This window comes from Syngnathus leptorhynchus, chromosome 6, assembly GCF_054491065.1.
Source record: "Syngnathus leptorhynchus isolate UIUO chromosome 6, UIUO_Slep, whole genome shotgun sequence".
In the NCBI taxonomy this organism is placed as follows: Eukaryota; Metazoa; Chordata; class Actinopteri; order Syngnathiformes; family Syngnathidae; genus Syngnathus; species Syngnathus leptorhynchus.
Window position 1 is genome coordinate 16,945,228 of NC_141200.1, and position 16,251 is coordinate 16,961,478.

General features: G+C 44.1%; 1 protein-coding gene and 1 pseudogene across 3 annotated transcripts in view; one reads left to right on the forward strand and one right to left on the reverse strand.

The window, feature by feature from the left end:
- cdk10 (cyclin dependent kinase 10) overlaps positions 1 to 16,251 on the reverse strand; it is a 68,231-nt gene that overhangs the window by 8,378 nt on the left and 43,602 nt on the right. For all 3 annotated transcript variants that reach the window (XM_085913538.1, XM_085913539.1, XM_085913537.1), the window contains 2 exons: positions 9,780 to 9,839; positions 9,539 to 9,662 (listed from right to left, as the gene is read on the reverse strand). In XM_085913538.1, coding sequence (XP_085769664.1) covers positions 9,539 to 9,662; positions 9,780 to 9,839 — 184 coding nt within the window. The remainder of the gene's footprint in view (positions 1 to 9,538; positions 9,663 to 9,779; positions 9,840 to 16,251) is intronic.
- LOC147056202 (uncharacterized) lies at positions 1,421 to 4,799 on the forward strand (annotated as a pseudogene).

Sequence of the window (16,251 nt, forward strand, 5' to 3'; positions counted from 1 at the left end):
TGAGGCATTGAGACGACGCTCCAGGATGCGTCCAGTTGACTTCATCAGCCGCAGCTCACTGGTGTACCAGGGGGCTGAGGGTGAAAAAGTGACTGTTTTGTTTTTTATGGGGGCGTGGATACCTAGAGGTTTGGCCAAAGAGTTATTGTAATGGTCCACTGCCTTGCTGACTGATGGAAAGGTTGCAGAGGAGGAGGAGAGAAGCTGGAGGCCCTGTGCTAAAGTGTCTTGGTTGATGTATTTGAAATTTCTGAATGAGAGGCCTGATCCCACTGAGCTCATTTGGCCCTCCTGAGGAGTAACGGCTGTGAGGTTTCGATTAAATCTTATTTTTTTTATACTTTGATGAACTTCATTGAGCCTGTTAAACGAATTCAACTGAAAATCAGTTGTCTGGGGCTATATGCCACTGGCAGGGTCACCCATGGCAAAAGGATCATAGGTGAAGGGCCAGACAAAGCACCGCTCATATACCCCTTGATTAATGAAATTGGATTCCGTTCTCTCTTGCCCAGATGCGGGTCCCGCCCTCTGGAGGCAGGCCTGGAGTTGGGGTTCAAAGCGAATGTCTGGTGGTGGCCGGGCCTTTGCCCATGGGGCCCGGGCGGGCACAGCCCAAAAGGAAAACATGGGTCTCCCGTCCCATGTGCTCACCACCTGTGGGAGGGGCCAATGCTGTCGGGTGCGGAGTGAGCTGTGGCGGCTTAAGGCGGGTCCGATCCCTGCTTGGGACATGAAATGTCACCTCTGGTGTGCAAGGTGAAAAGGTTCCGACTAGACATAATCGGACTTGCCTCCACACAGATTTTGGGCTCTGGTAAAAATCCTCTTGAGAGGGGCTGGACTCTTCCACTCTAGAGTTGCTCACGGTGAGAGGCGCCGAGCAGGTGTGGGCAGACTTATTGCCCCCTGGATGGGCGTCTGCACATTGTTCACCCCGGTAAACGAGAGGGTAGCCTTCCTCCGCCTCCGGGTGGGGAAACGAGTCCTGACTTTTGTGTCTTTGCACCAAACTGCAGTTCAGAGTACTCACCCTTCTTGAAGTCCTTGGAAGAAGTGCTGGAGAGTGCTCCTTCTGGAGACTCCATCGTTCTGCTGGGTGACTTCAATGCTCATGTGGGCAATGACCGACCTGGCAGACCCAAACGTACTGTGAGGGTCTGCTGGGAACGTCTGGCGGAATCCCTGGTCAGGAAGAGCTTCAACTCACACCTCCGGCAGAGCTTTTCCCACATCCCGGAGGAGGCAGGGGGCATTGGGCCTGAGTGGACCATGTTCCGTGCCGCCATTGTTGAGGCAGCCGACCGGAGCTGTGGCCGTAAAGTGGTCGGTGCCTGTCCTGGCAGCAACCCCCAAACCCGCTGATGGGACACCGGCGGTAAGGGATGCCGTCAAGCTGAAGGAGTCCTATCGGGCCGTTATGGCTTGTGGCACTCCAGATGCAGCCAACAGGTACCGGATGGCCAAGCAGAATGCGGCCTCTGCGGTTGCTGAGGCAAAAACCCGGGCATGGGAGAGGTTCGGCGAGGCCACAGAGAATGACTTCTGGATGGCTTTGAGGAAATTCTGGTCAACCATCCAGCATCTCAGGAGGAGGAAGCAGTGCACCATTAACACCATTTACATGTCAGGATGGGTTTGGAGTCAGTTAAGTTAAAGTTAACTAGCGCTAGGCTAGACTTCCAGCATGCACATAGCTCCTTGTGTAGACTAGAGCGTCACAGTTTGAATAGTGCTACAATACACATGAACACACTTTCTACTGAGGTGGCAGACAAATCCAAACGCTCCACCCCGACCGGTATAGCTGATGATATGGTGCCTGTTTCAGATAATATTACGTGTGTACCAAATATTTACTATCAAATTCCTACGGTCGTATCGTCCCACCGCGCGAATAAACAATTGAGAGGTGATGTCAGGCCTAGAGAACACAATCTTACTTTCATTTCGTTTAAAAATCCTTTGATAAATACAAACCCTGACCAACCGATTACACTTAAACTTGGTTTTATGAATATTAGATCGCTTCATACAGTAGTTGGCAGTTCTCGTTAATGACCTCATCACGGAACATAATCTAAATATATTTGGTCTTTGCGAGACCTGGTTAAAACCTAATGAACTGCTACCGCTTAATGAGGCCTCGCCTCCAAATTTTGTGAGCTCGCATGTGGCGCGTCCTCGAAAAAAGGGTGGGGGTGTTGCCCTCATCTCAAATTCCGATCTTAGATTTACGCCTCGTTCGATTAACATATTTAAAACATTTGAAGTTCTCACTGTCCGATCCACCGCTTTACCGTAATTTTATCTTGCTGTTATTTACCGTCCACCTGGGGCTTACGCTGGCTTCCTGGATGCATTTTCAGAATTCATGGCTGATCTAGTGACAAACGCGGATAATATAATAATCATGGGCGATTTTAACGTCCACATGAATTTACCGTCAGAGCCACTTACTTCGCCGTTTCAGACTCTAATTGATACGTTTGGTTTTACGCAAGCCGTACAGGTAGCAACGCATAAGAATGGTAATACCTTAGATTTGGTATTATCCCGAGGACTGGCAACCTCTAATATAACAGTATTGCTATACACTACTGTTTTGTCTGATCACTACTTAATAAAATTTGAAATTTTAGTTCTTAGTCAAAGACAAGAGAGCAATCAGAATTATAGCAGCCGTAATATTAACTCCATGACTGCGACATCTGGGCTACTGCCACCAGCAACTGCCGTATTGCCCTCATATACCGGCTCTATTGATAATCTTACAAATGAATTCAATGCTACATTGTTAAATGCCATTGATTCTGTGGCGCCGCTACGTCTAAAAACTCGCCGTAGATTGCCTACTCCGTGGTTCACAGATGAAACACGTTCGCTTAAACAATTAAGTAGAAAGCATGAGCGCAAATGGCGTTTAACCAAACTTGAGGTTTTCCATCAGGCATGGTGCGACAGCCTCCTGAAATATAAAGATGCGCTTATCTTAGCAAAAACTCATTATTTTTCGCAGGTCATTAATCTCAATAAGAACAATCCTAAATACCTATTTGATACGGTGGCAAAGCTAACACTACGCCAGCCAACCCCCGATAGCTCCTTTCACTCGGCTGACGAGTTCATGAAATTTTTTGCTCAAAAGATTGAATCCATTAGGGATGAGATCAAGATGACCATTCCGATCACTCAGTCGGGATCGCCGATTACCGGCGCCGAGGATCATGCAATAACCCTTTCAAATTTTAAAAGCGTGTCCCTCGAAAGGCTTATACAATTAGTTAGTGCGGCTAAACAAACATGTTTACTTGACCCGCTTCCAACCAAACTATTTAAAGAATTATTTCAAATCTTAGGACCGTCCGTTTTAAATGTAATTAATCTGTCTATCTCCTCTGGGATAGTGCCAACAGCCTTTAAAACCGCTATTATTAAACCGCTACTTAAGCGACGAAATCTTGACCCGGACTGTCTCAGTAACTATAGGCCAGTTTCAAATCTCCCATTCATAGCAAAACTGCTTGAAAAAGTAGTAGCGCAGCAGCTTATTGATTACATGGTTGCTAATAATCAATATGAATCTTTTCAGTCTGGGTTTAGAGCTAATCATTCCACTGAGACAGCACTTGCTAAAGTGACTAATGATCTCCTCTTAGCTATGGATTCAAATACTTCATCGGTATTGTTACTACTCGATCTTAGTGCTGCCTTCGACACTGTTGACTTCAATATTTTATTAGAGCGTCTTAAAGGTTGTGTTGGTATTTCGGGGTCAGCACTAGGCTGGTTTCATTCATATCTATCAGACAGGATGCACCGAGTGGTCCATGGCAATGCGTCTTCTGAGCTCTATAAAGTTACGTGTGGTGTCCCACAAGGATCGGTACTAGGACCAATTCTATTTAATATTTATATGACTCCGCTTGGGAACATATTACGTAAATATAATATTAGTTTTCAATGTTACGCGGATGACACCCAATTATATATGCCATTATCAATGACAGATCCGCGGGACTGTTGTAATCTTGGGGCATGCCTTGCGGAGATCAAGCAATGGATGTCTCTCAACTTCCTTCGTCTGAACCCAGATAAAACTGAGATGTTGATAATTGGTCCAGCTCGTTATCAACATTTATTTAAGGAAACCGCTATAACTCTAGATAACCGTACTATCACTCAGAGTGATACTGTAACTAATCTCGGGGTAATATTTGACCAAACGCTCTCCTTTCAAAAGCACATTAAGAATATAACCAGAATAGCATTTTTTCACCTTCGTAATATTGCTAGATTCGCCCAATCCTCTCGATCGGTGATGCCGAAATTATTATACATGCATTTATCACGTCGCGCCTGGACTAATGTAATACATTATTCTCTGGTCTTCCCAAGTCCAGCATCAAAAGTCGACAGTTAGTACAAAATGCTGCTGCAAGGCTGCTCTCACGGACAAGGAAATTTGATCACATTACCCCAATATTAGCCAATTTACACTGGCTCCCGGTCCATTTAAGATGTGACTTCAAGGTTCTTCTAAATCATTGCATGGCTTAGCGCCTTCATATCTCGTCGACTTAGTTGTTCCTTATGTTCCGTCTCGTAACCTTCGTTCGCAAAACGCTAGTCTTTTAGTGACACCGAGGGCCAAGAAAATGTCTGCAGGGGCTAGAGCATTTTCTATTCGGGCTCCAGAGCTCTGGAATGCCCTGCCAATGGATATTAGAACTGCTACCTCAGTAGAAACATTTAAGACACGTTTGAAGACGTATTTCTATGATATGGCCTTTAATTGACCTGTAGTAGCCAATTCGGCTGGAGTTTGTTTTTGCTCCCTCTCCCCGACCCCAATCCCCCCACCCCTCCCCGGCTCTTTTTCGCGAGTCATTAATCTCAATAAAAACAATCCTAAATACCTATTTGATACAGTGGCAAAGCTAACATTACGGCAGCTGACCCCCGATAGCTCCTTTCACTCAGCTGACGTGTTCATGAAATTCTTCGCTCGAAAGATTGAATCCATTAGGGATAAGATCAAGATGACCATTCAGTTCGCTCAGTCGAGACCGCCGATTACCGGCGCTGACGATCATGCAAGAACCCTCTCAAATTTTAAAAGCGTGTCCCTCGAAAGGCTTACACAATTAGTTAGTGCGGCTAAACAAACAACGTGTTTACTCGCCCCACTTCCAGCCAAATTATTTAAAGAATTATTTCAAATCTTAGGACCGTCCGTTTCAAATATAATTAATCTGTCTGTCTTCTCTGGGATAGTGCCAACAGCCTTTAAAACTGCTATCATTAAACCGCTACTTAAGCGACCAAATCTTGACCCGGACTGTCTCAGTAATTATAGGCCAGTTTCAAATCTCCCATTCATAGCAAAACCTCTTGAAAAAGTAGTAGCGCAGCAGCTTATTGATTACACGGTCGCTAATAATCGATATGAATCTTTTCAGTCTGGTTTTCAAGCTAATCATTCCACTGAGACAGCACTTGCTAAAGTGACTAATAATCTCCTCATAGCTATGGATTCAAACACTTCATTGGTATTGTTACTACTCGATCTTAGTGCTGCCTTCGACACTGTAGACTTTGATATTTTATTAGAGCGTCTTAAAGGTTGCGTTGGTATTTCATGGTCAGCACTGGGCTGGTGTCGTTCATATCTATCAGACAGGACGCACCGAGTGGTCCATGGCAATACGTCCTCTGAGCTCTATAAGGTTACGTGTGGTGTCCCACAGTGATCGGTACTAGAACCAATTCTTTTTAATATTCATATGATTCCGCTTGGGGACACAATACGTAAATATAATATTAGTTTTCAATGTTACGCGAATGACACCCAATTATATATGCCGTTATCAGTGACAGATCCACGGGGCTGTTGTAAACTTGAGGCGTGCCTTGCGGAGATCAAGCAATGGATGTCTCTCAACTTCCTACGTCTTAACCCAGATAAAACTGAGATGTTGATAATTGGTCCAGCTCGTTATCAACATTTATTTAAGGAAACCACTATAACTATAGATAACCGCACTATCACTCAGAGTGATAGTGTAACTAATCTCGGGGTAATATTTGACCAAACGCTCTCCTTTCAAGAGCACATTAAGAATATAACCAGAATTGCATTTTGTCACCTTCGTAATATTGCTAAGATTCACCCAATCCTCTTGACCGGTGATGCGGAAATTATTATACATGCTTTTATCACGTCGCGCCTGGACTACTGTAATACATTATTCTCTGGTCTTCCCAAGTCCAGCATCAAAAGTCGACAGTTAGTACAAAATGCTGCAGCAAGGCTGCTCTCATGGACAAGAAAATTTGATCACATTACCCCAATTTTAGCCAACTTACACTGGCTCCCGGTCCATTTAAGATGTGACTTCAAGGTTCTTCTATTAACCTATAAGTCATTGCATGGCTTAGCGCCTTCATATCTCGTCGACCTAGTTGTTCCTTATGTTCCGTCTCGTAACCTTCGTTCGCAAAACGCCAGTCTTTTAGTGACACCGAGGCCAAAGAAAATGTCTGCAGGGTCTAGAACATTTTTTATTTAAGCTCCAGAGCTCTGGAATGCCCTACCAATGGATATTAGAACTCAGTAGAAACATTTAAGATACGTTTAAAGACATATTTTTATGATATGGCCTTTAATTAACCTGTCGCGGCCGATTCGGCTGGAGTTTGTTTTTGCTCCCTCTCCCCGACCCCACTCCCCCCAACCCTCCCCGGCTGGGGAGGTGGTTAGGTGACACCCAAGCTGACGGCGGCTATCTAGATTCTCGTGGACCAATTCAGCATGAGGGAACTGCAGTGGATTACCCTCCTAGAGGACACTGCCAGGACAATCGGAGGCACCTCCGACAGCTCTTCGCTTTGGCCTGGACATCCACTTTTTGATTTCCATATTATGTATTTTATGTGCCCTCTTTGCATCCATTGCAGCCTGGTGATCCTGAAAGGGGGATCCTTCCATCTGTGGTCCCTTCTCTGGTAGGGGTTTTTGAGTTTTTCCTTGCCCTTTTGGGAGCCCAACATCAGGGGATGCTTTGAGAATAATTGTCAATTGATTGTCTATGTGAAGCCCTTTGAGACTGCTTGTGATTTAGGGCGATACAAATAAACTTGACTTAACTTGACAATGGAGACGGTGTGCTGCTGAACTCGACTCGGGACGTTGTGAATCGGTGGGGAGAATACTTTGAAGACCTCCTCAATTTCATTGAGACGCCTTCCATTGTGGAAGCAGCGCCTGAAAACTCTGAGGTGGACTCTCTAATCTCTGGGGTCGAAGTCACAGAGGTAGTTAAAAAGCTCCTCGAAGGCAAGGCCCCGGGGGTGGATGAGATCCACCCGGAGTTCTTAAAGGCTCTGGATGTTGTGGGGCAATCCTTGGCTGACACACCTCTACAACACTGCATGAACATCAGGGGTCAGTGCCTCTGGTTTGGCAGACTGGAGTGGCAATCCCCCCGTCTTCAGAAGGGGGACCGGAGGGTGTGTTCAACTACAGATGAATCACACTCCTCAGCCTCCTTGGTCAGGTCTATTCAGGGGTGCTGGAGAGGAGGGTCCGTCAGGAGGTCGAATCTCGGATTCAAGAGAGGAGCAGTGTGGTTTTTGTCTTAGCCGTGGAACAGTGGACCAGCTCTCTACCCTCGGCAGGATCCTTGAGGGTGAATGGGAGGGTTAGAGCTCAACCAGTCCACATGTTTTGTTGACCTGGAGAAGGCGTTTGACCATGTCGCTCAGGGAGGTCTGTGGGGGATGCTTGAGGAGTACAGGGTTACGGGGTGCTGAGCCCACTGAAAAGGGCAGTTTGGTCCCTATATTGTCGATGCCAGAGTTTAGTCCACATTTCTGTCAGTAAGTCAGATTTGTTTCCAATGAGGGTTGGACAAGGCCAAGGTTGCCCTTTGTCACAGATTCTGTTCATAACTTTTAAGGACAGAATTTCTAGGCGCAGCCGAGGTGCTGAGGGTGTCCGGTTTTGTGACCTCAGCATTGCATCTCTGCTTTTTGTGGTTCGCAAAGAGTGTGAAGTGGTCGGGATGAAGGTCAGCACCTCCAAATCTGAGGTCATGGTCCTTAGCCAGAAAAGAGTGGAATGGCCTCGGTGCAGCGTTAGCTGTGATGTGGACTCTGTCGTGGTTTACCGGTCGATCTACGCTCCTACCATCACCTATGGTCACGAACTACGAGTCGTGACTGAAAGAGCGAGATCCCGGATACAAGCGGCCGAAATGAGTTTCCTTCGCAGGGTGTCCGGGCTCTCCCTTAGAGATAAGGTGAGAAGTTCGGTCATCCGTGAGGGACTTGAAGTCGAGCCGCTGCTCCTCCACGTCAATAAAGTGGCTCAAGCATCACATTAGCATGCCTCCTGGATGCCTCCCCGGGGGGGCGGGGGGGGGGGGTTCCAGGTATGTCCCACCAGCAGGAGACCCCGAGGATGACCCAGGACATGCTGAAGAGACTATGTCTCTTAAAATGCCTGGGAACACCTTGGGATTCCCGGGCTGAACAAAGTGGCAGGGGAGAGGGAAGTCTGGACATCCCTCATAAAGCTGCCTCCCGCGACCTGAGCGGTGGATGGACGGATGGACGGATGGATGGACGGACGGACGGACGGACAGACGAACAGATGCTTGAAGTGTTCATAATTAAGTTCAGTCCAACCCAGCGGCGCCTGAAAAGCAGACTTTAAACCGATGATGATGTTCATAATTAAGTTCCACAATACTGAGGACCTCATCATATTGTGGGTGACAATAGTTGCGAAAATAATACTTGCCGTACTGTGTGAGAGATGTTAATAAAGAAGCACAGACACAAAACTAAATAAATAATACAATTATGGTGGTTGAGAATAAATATACAAAATAGAAATGTGGTAAAAGAGTGCTGCAATACAGTACAAAAATAAATGTAAGTGAAGTGGCGGCAAAGAAGAGAATATTCAAACTACAGTAATACAAAAAAAAAATTCCATTGCAATTTGCTGACCCAATTTTACTTTTGAATGAGAAAACAATTCATGGCAGTTACAAACTAAATATGTACAAGAAAAATGAAAAATGTTAAGGAAATGAGCATTCCGATAGAGGGTTAAGTTTTAATGATAGTAAGAAGAGATGTCCTGACAGTGGAGGCGTCCGGAATGTCGTGCCTGCATAAGCGACTTCACAGTGGAGCCTGCACTGGAATCGATTTTATTTTTAAATGAACTGCGCAGATTTTCTGTCTTGACAGTGGAGGCATCACCACAGTGGTAACTTCACCTTAGCATAACTTTATTTTGAAATGAACCTGGTTATATTATATTATATATTTATTATTATATTATGTATTTTTAAATGAACCGCATGCATTTTCTTTTCCTCACAGTGTTGCCATCCCCATAGTGGAGACTCCACCGAAAGCAACCTTACAGTGGAGGCCTCCAGCCAGGTACGCTTAAGCAGATGCACTGACCTATAATCCTTTCCTACAGATTCTAATCCTTACAGATTATCCAAGGTCTCACCGGCCAGATGTTTTCATTTGGCGTCCCCAATAACTGAACTATGAGATCGAGCTGTTGGATTTCTGATGTTCCAGGCAGAAGAGGTTTGTGTGCCAGCAGCTCAGCCAGGATACAACCTACAGCCCTGTTATGAAACGACAAGGTAAAATTACATTAATGTGGTAAATTGCCCTATTATTTAGATGTTTCAAGCAAGAGAGTGTGCCTGGTGAGTATCGTATCATTTTGGATTGAGTCTCACCACATATCAAGAGCCGTAGTCTGGGTTTTGCTTCCGAGGAGTAGTTCTGGAGCTCTATACCTGGGGAAGAAGAAGTAATAAGTATTTAGTCAGGTCACTGACAGCTAACGAGGGAGAATTAGGCTACGTTGACACTGCAGGCAAATGCGCCCCCTATCAGATTTTTTTGCCTTATGTGATCTGCATCAGATTTTTTATGACAGTATGAACCGCTAAACAACGATCCTTTCTAATCTGATCTGGTTCACTTTCATGTGTGGGTTTTAGACTGGATATGTATCGGATTTTATCCAATGCGACCGCATTTTCAACGGCCAGGGCCTGAGACATTATCAAATGCACTCTGCTCAGGCAGGGAGCACACTGCTTGGGAGGAAGATTGACTGTGTAATTGGCTGTGGATCTGCAAAGTTGTTTTTATTGTGGTCAGAGGAGCTGACAGGACGTGGTCGAAAAGAAGGAGATTGAGAAGTGAGGCATATCATTTACGAGGGGGAGAAGATAGCCGCCGGCAGGGGCAAGGCTGAGTAGTTTTGAAGGGAACCGGGGTCTACAATTGTGAACCACTGTCAACCATTGGCGGCCTCCGCGGCAAAGGTGGGGTACACCCAGGTGGGGAGGCTGCTTTGAGAGATCTGGGAGGAGAGCAAGTCAAGTCAAGTTTATTTGTATAGCCCTAAATCACAAGCAGTCTCTAAGGGCTTCCCATAGAAAAACAATTGACAATTATTCTCAAAGCATTCCCTGATCTTGAACTCCCAAAAGGGCAAGGAAAAACTAAAAGAAAACCCTACCAGGGGAAAAATGAGAAACCTTGAGAAGGGACCACAGATGGAAGGATCCCCCTTTCAGGATCACCAGGCTGCAATGGATGCAAAGAGGGCACATAAAATACATAATATGGAAATCAAAAAGTGGATGTCCAGGCCAAAGCGAAGAGCTGTCGGAGGTGCCTCCGATTGTCCTGGCAGTGTCCTCTAGGAGGGTAATCCACTGCAGTTCCCTCATGCTGAATTGGTCCACGAGAATCTAGATAGCCGCCGTCAGCTTGGGTGTCACCTAACCACCTCCCCAGCCGGGGAGGGTTGGGGGGAGTGGGGTCGGGGAGAGGGAGCAAAAACAAACTCCAGCCGAATCGGCCGCGACAGGTTAATTAAAGGCCATATCATAAAAATATGTCTTTAAACGTATCTTAAATGTTTCTACTGAGTTCTAATATCCATTGGTAGGGCATTCCAGAGCTCTGGAGCTTAAATAAAAAATGTTCTAGACCCTGCAGACATTTTCTTGGGCCTCGGTGTCACTAAAAGACTGGCGTTTTGCGAACGAAGGTTACGAGACGGAACATAAGGAACAACTAGGTCGACGAGATATGAAGGCGCTAAGCCATGCAATGATTTACAGGTTAATAGAAGAACCTTGAAGTCACATCTTAAATGGACCGGGAGCCAGTGTAAGTTGGCTAAAATTGGGGTAATGTGATCAAGTTTTCTTGTCCATGAGAGCAGCCTTGCTGCAGCATTTTGTACTAACTGTCGACTTTTGATGCTGGACTTGGGAAGACCAGAGAATAATGTATTACAGTAGTCCAGGCGCGACGTGATAAAAGCATGTATAATAATTTCCGCATCACCGGTCAAGAGGATTGGGTGAATCTTAGCAATATTACGAAGGTGACAAAATGCAATTCTGGTTATATTCTTAATGTGCTCTTGAAAGGAGAGCGTTTGGTCAAATATTACCCCGAGATTAGTTACACTATCACTCTGAGTGATAGTGCGGTTATCTATAGTTATAGTGGTTTCCTTAAATAAATGTTGATAACGAGCTGGACCAATTATCAACATCTCAGTTTTATCTGGGTTAAGACGTAGGAAGTTGAGAGACATCCATTGCTTGATCTCCGCAAGGCACGCCTCAAGTTTACAACAGCCCCGTGGATCTGTCACTGATAACGGCATATATAATTGGGTGTCATTCGCGTAACATTGAAAACTAATATTATATTTACGTATTGTGTCCCCAAGCGGAATCATATGAATATTAAAAAGAATTGGTTCTAGTACCGATCACTGTGGGACACCACACGTAACCTTATAGAGCTCAGAGGACGTATTGCCATGGACCACTCGGTGCGTCCTGTCTGATAGATATGAACGACACCAGCCCAGTGCTGACCATGAAATACCAACGCAACCTTTAAGACGCTCTAATAAAATATCAAAGTCTACAGTGTCGAAGGCAGCACTAAGATCGAGTAGTAACAATACCAATGAAGTGTTTGAATCCATAGCTATGAGGAGATTATTAGTCACTTTAGCAAGTGCTGTCTCAGTGGAATGATTAGCTTGAAAACCAGACTGAAAAGATTCATATCGATTATTAGCGACCGTGTAATCAATAAGCTGCTGCGCTACTACTTTTTCAAGAGGTTTTGCTATGAATGGGAGATTTGAAACTGGCCTATAATTACTGAGACAGTCCGGGTCAAGATTTGGTCGCTTAAGTAGCGGTTTAATGATAGCAGTTTTAAAGGCTGTTGGCACTATCCCAGAGAAGACAGACAGATTAATTATATTTGAAACGGACGGTCCTAAGATTTGAAATAATTCTTTAAATAATTTGGCTGGAAGTGGGGCGAGTAAACATGTTGTTTGTTTAGCCGCACTAACTAATTGTGTAAGCCTTTCGAGGGACACGCTTTTAAAATTTGAGAGGGTTCTTGCATGATCGTCAGCGCCGGTAATCGGCGGTCTCGACTGAGCGAACTGAATGGTCATCTTGATCTTATCCCTAATGGATTCAATCTTTCGAGCGAAGAATTTCATGAACACGTCAGCTGAGTGAAAGGAGCTATCGGGGGTCAGCTGCCGTAATGTTAGCTTTGCCACTGTATCAAATAGGTATTTGGGATTGTTTTTATTGAGATTAATGACTCGCGAAAAATAACGAGCTTTTGCTAAGATAAGCGCATCTTTATATTTCAGGAGCCTGTCGCGCCATGCCTGATGGAAAACCTCAAATTTGGTTAAACGCCATTTGCGCTCATGCTTTCTACATAATTGCTTAATTGTACGTGTTTCATCTGTGAACCACGGAGTAGGCAATCTACAGCGAGTTTTCAGACGTAGCGGTGCCACAGAGTCGATGGCATTTCACAATGTAGCATTGAATTCATTTGAAAGATTATCAATAGAGCCGGTATATGGGGGAAATACGGCAGTTGCTGGTGGCAGTAGCTCAGATAGTGCAGTTGCAGTCATGGAGTTAATATTACGGCTGCTATAATTCTGATTGCTCTCTTGTCTTTGACTAAGAACTAAAATTTCAAATTTTATTAAGTAGTGATCAGACAAAACAGTAGTGTATGGCAGTACTGTTATATTTGAGGTTGCCAGTCCTCAGGATAATACCAGATTTAAGGTATTTCCATTCTTATGCGTTGCTGCCAGTACGGCTTGCGTAAAATCAAACGCATCAGTTAGAGTCCGAAAACGCCGAAGTAAGTGGCTCTGACGGTAAATTCATGTGGATATTAAAATTGCCCATGATTATTGTATTATCCGCATTTGTCACGAGATCAGCCACGAATTCTGAAAATGCATCCAGGAAACCAGAGTAAGCCCCGGGTGGACGGTAAAGCGGTGGATCGGACAGTGAGAACTTCAAATGTTTTAAATATGTTGATCGAACGAGGCGTAAATCTAAGATCGGAATTTGAGATGAGGGCAACACCCCCACCCTTTTTTCGAGGACGCGCCACATGCGAGCTCACAAAATTTGGAGGCGAGGCCTCATTAAGCGGTAGCAGTTCATTAGGTTTTAACCAGGTCTCGCAAAGACCAAATATATTTAGATTATGTTCCGTGATGAGGTCATTAACGAGAACCGCTTTTGTATGAAGCGATCTAATATTCATAAAACCAAGTTTAAGTGTAATCGGTTGGTCAGGGTTTGTATTTATCAGAGGAGTTTTGAACGAAATGAAAGTAAGGTTGTGTTCTCTAGGCCTGACATCACTTCTCAATTCTTTATTAGCGCGGTGAGACGATACGACCGTAGGAATTTGATAGTAAATATTTGGTACACACGTAATATTATCTGAAACAGTCACCATATCATCAGCTATACTGGTCGGGGTGGAGCTTTTGGATTTGTCTGCCACCTCAGTAGTAAGTGCGTTCATGTGTACTGTAGCACTATTCAAACTGTGACGCTCTAGTCTACACAAGGAGCTATGTGCATGCTGGAACTCTAGCTTAGCGCTAGTTAACTTTAACTTAACTGACCTCAAACCCATCCTGACAGGTGGTCTAGTCACCTGTGCCCTGGCCTGCTCTAAAGCGACCTGTCATGAGTGCCTCAAACAGTAATCTATATTCCTAGAAATAGTGAAGGCGCCTTCACGGTTAGGATGAAGGCCGTCCTTCCTCGGCAGGTCGGGGCGGCCCCAGAAGGAGGACCAGTTATCTACAAAATACAGTCCCTGCTTTTTACAGAACCCAGCCATCCATCGATGAAGGGAGACTAATCTACTAAACCTCTCATCAGAGCCTCTCCCAGGCCAAAATTAGGGGAAAATCCTGTTCTATTCATATATAAACTGCACCAGACTATAAGCCACAGGTGTTTGAAATGAAATGTCCTAATTTCCCTTACCGGTAATAAAACAAATCGTCTTACAATATCATAAAAATCGTGAAAAATCCAAAGATAAGCCACAGGGTTCAAAGCTTGTGCAAAAAGTAGTGGTTTATAGTCTGGAAAATGAAAATTGTTTTCGTAATTACTTGAGTGTACTTTGATGACTTCCACTGAATTAAATCAAACATGGATGAATGGTCGGGAGAGTAGCTGCTGACAGTCAGCCTTAAGCACACATTTTAGTTGCACTTCAAAACGCACTTTGAAAATGACACTCGAAAAAAAGTCCATCTCCCACTCCGTAACAAAGTCTTCTTCTGTTTTCTTATGAGGTCCAGCTGCCTCCACTCATTTTCGATGACCAATGCTTTCTTTAGTTTAAAGCGAGGGTTTTCAACTGGTTTTGTTCAAAGGACCATCATTATTACCAAGTAGCAACTCGGGGACCACTGCTTTGGTATAATTATTTCAATTTGGACCGAAGAAAGACAAACCTGTACAGGCTATATATTTGCATGTGTATGTCTATTTTGGGAATATCAGCTACATTTGACATAATTTGGATGGGTAAATGATTCACAAAACAAGTCTAAATAATAAATTATTTTATTTTTAAAAATATTAAAAATGTGCTTATAAAGTCCCAATGATCATCGTCACGCACACATCTGGGTGTTTAAAAATTTGCTTATGATCATTTTGTTCCCTACAAATCCTTAGAATATTTATTAGGAGTCATAACTTCCTTCAGTGAGATTACAGGTTACATAATTAATAAAAACTAAGTCTGCCATATTATTAATGAAAATTGATGACAGGATAAGACATTGCCTGAGACAGTGCATTTAATGTAGTAACGCAATTAATTTAGGACTCTAAGCCAGGCATGTACAAAGTCCGGCCCGCGGGCCAATTGCGGCCCGTGGTCAGATTTCATCAGGCCCGCAGCCTCTGTGATAAAATCTTTAGTATGTGGCCCGCTGCCATTGTTGACCAGCGCTTAAATACACACGTACCAAAGCTATTTTATATTTATGCCGCAGAAATGTAATCTCGCGCGACCCGGCGTGATTTCACAGCGAGAACATGACTCCAGCTGTCCTGCTATGCGGAGCATGCGCAAGTCAAATGCGGAAATAAACCCGTTGTAAAAAGGGTACGCGCGAACCGGCTGCGTGAACCCTGTGTGAAATGTTCATGAGGCGAAAATAATTTTAAACTCATGTAAATTTAAGGTATTTCATACAGTTTGTTCAATGTTATCGGACTCTTCAGATATGAATGAAAGGCAGAATTTGTGTTTTTAGAGTTGTTCACATCTGCCTGAATGGCTTATATTTGGTTATTTTGTCATTTAAAAAATAAAGACAATTGGGAGAATGAAATTTGTTTTATAACAGTGTTTATTTGGATGAAATTGTAGTTTAAAAAATGTCCGAAAAAACTACTGGCCCCCGGGCCCCTTCACTTTATCAAATCTGGCCCTCCTTGCAAAACGTTTGGACACCCCTGCTCTAAGCCATGCTCAGGTTCTAGAAATAAATTATAATCACATAATGACATAAATGAAAGACTCCATTACAAATATCCACGACTGAAAGAATTAATTTTAAAATGTTTACAAAATTAAAAGTTACAAATATCACCAAGTATTACCAAAATTTCTTTATATATTCCTGAATGTTCCACTCCCACTTCCTCCTATTTGTTAATGCAATTCAAAAAGATGTTGATACTGTTTATACAGAAAAATAGAACACATAGACTTTGATGATTCTTATATTGCTATAACAGTAGATGTGGCGGACACAGTCGCGGACTGCAGTCA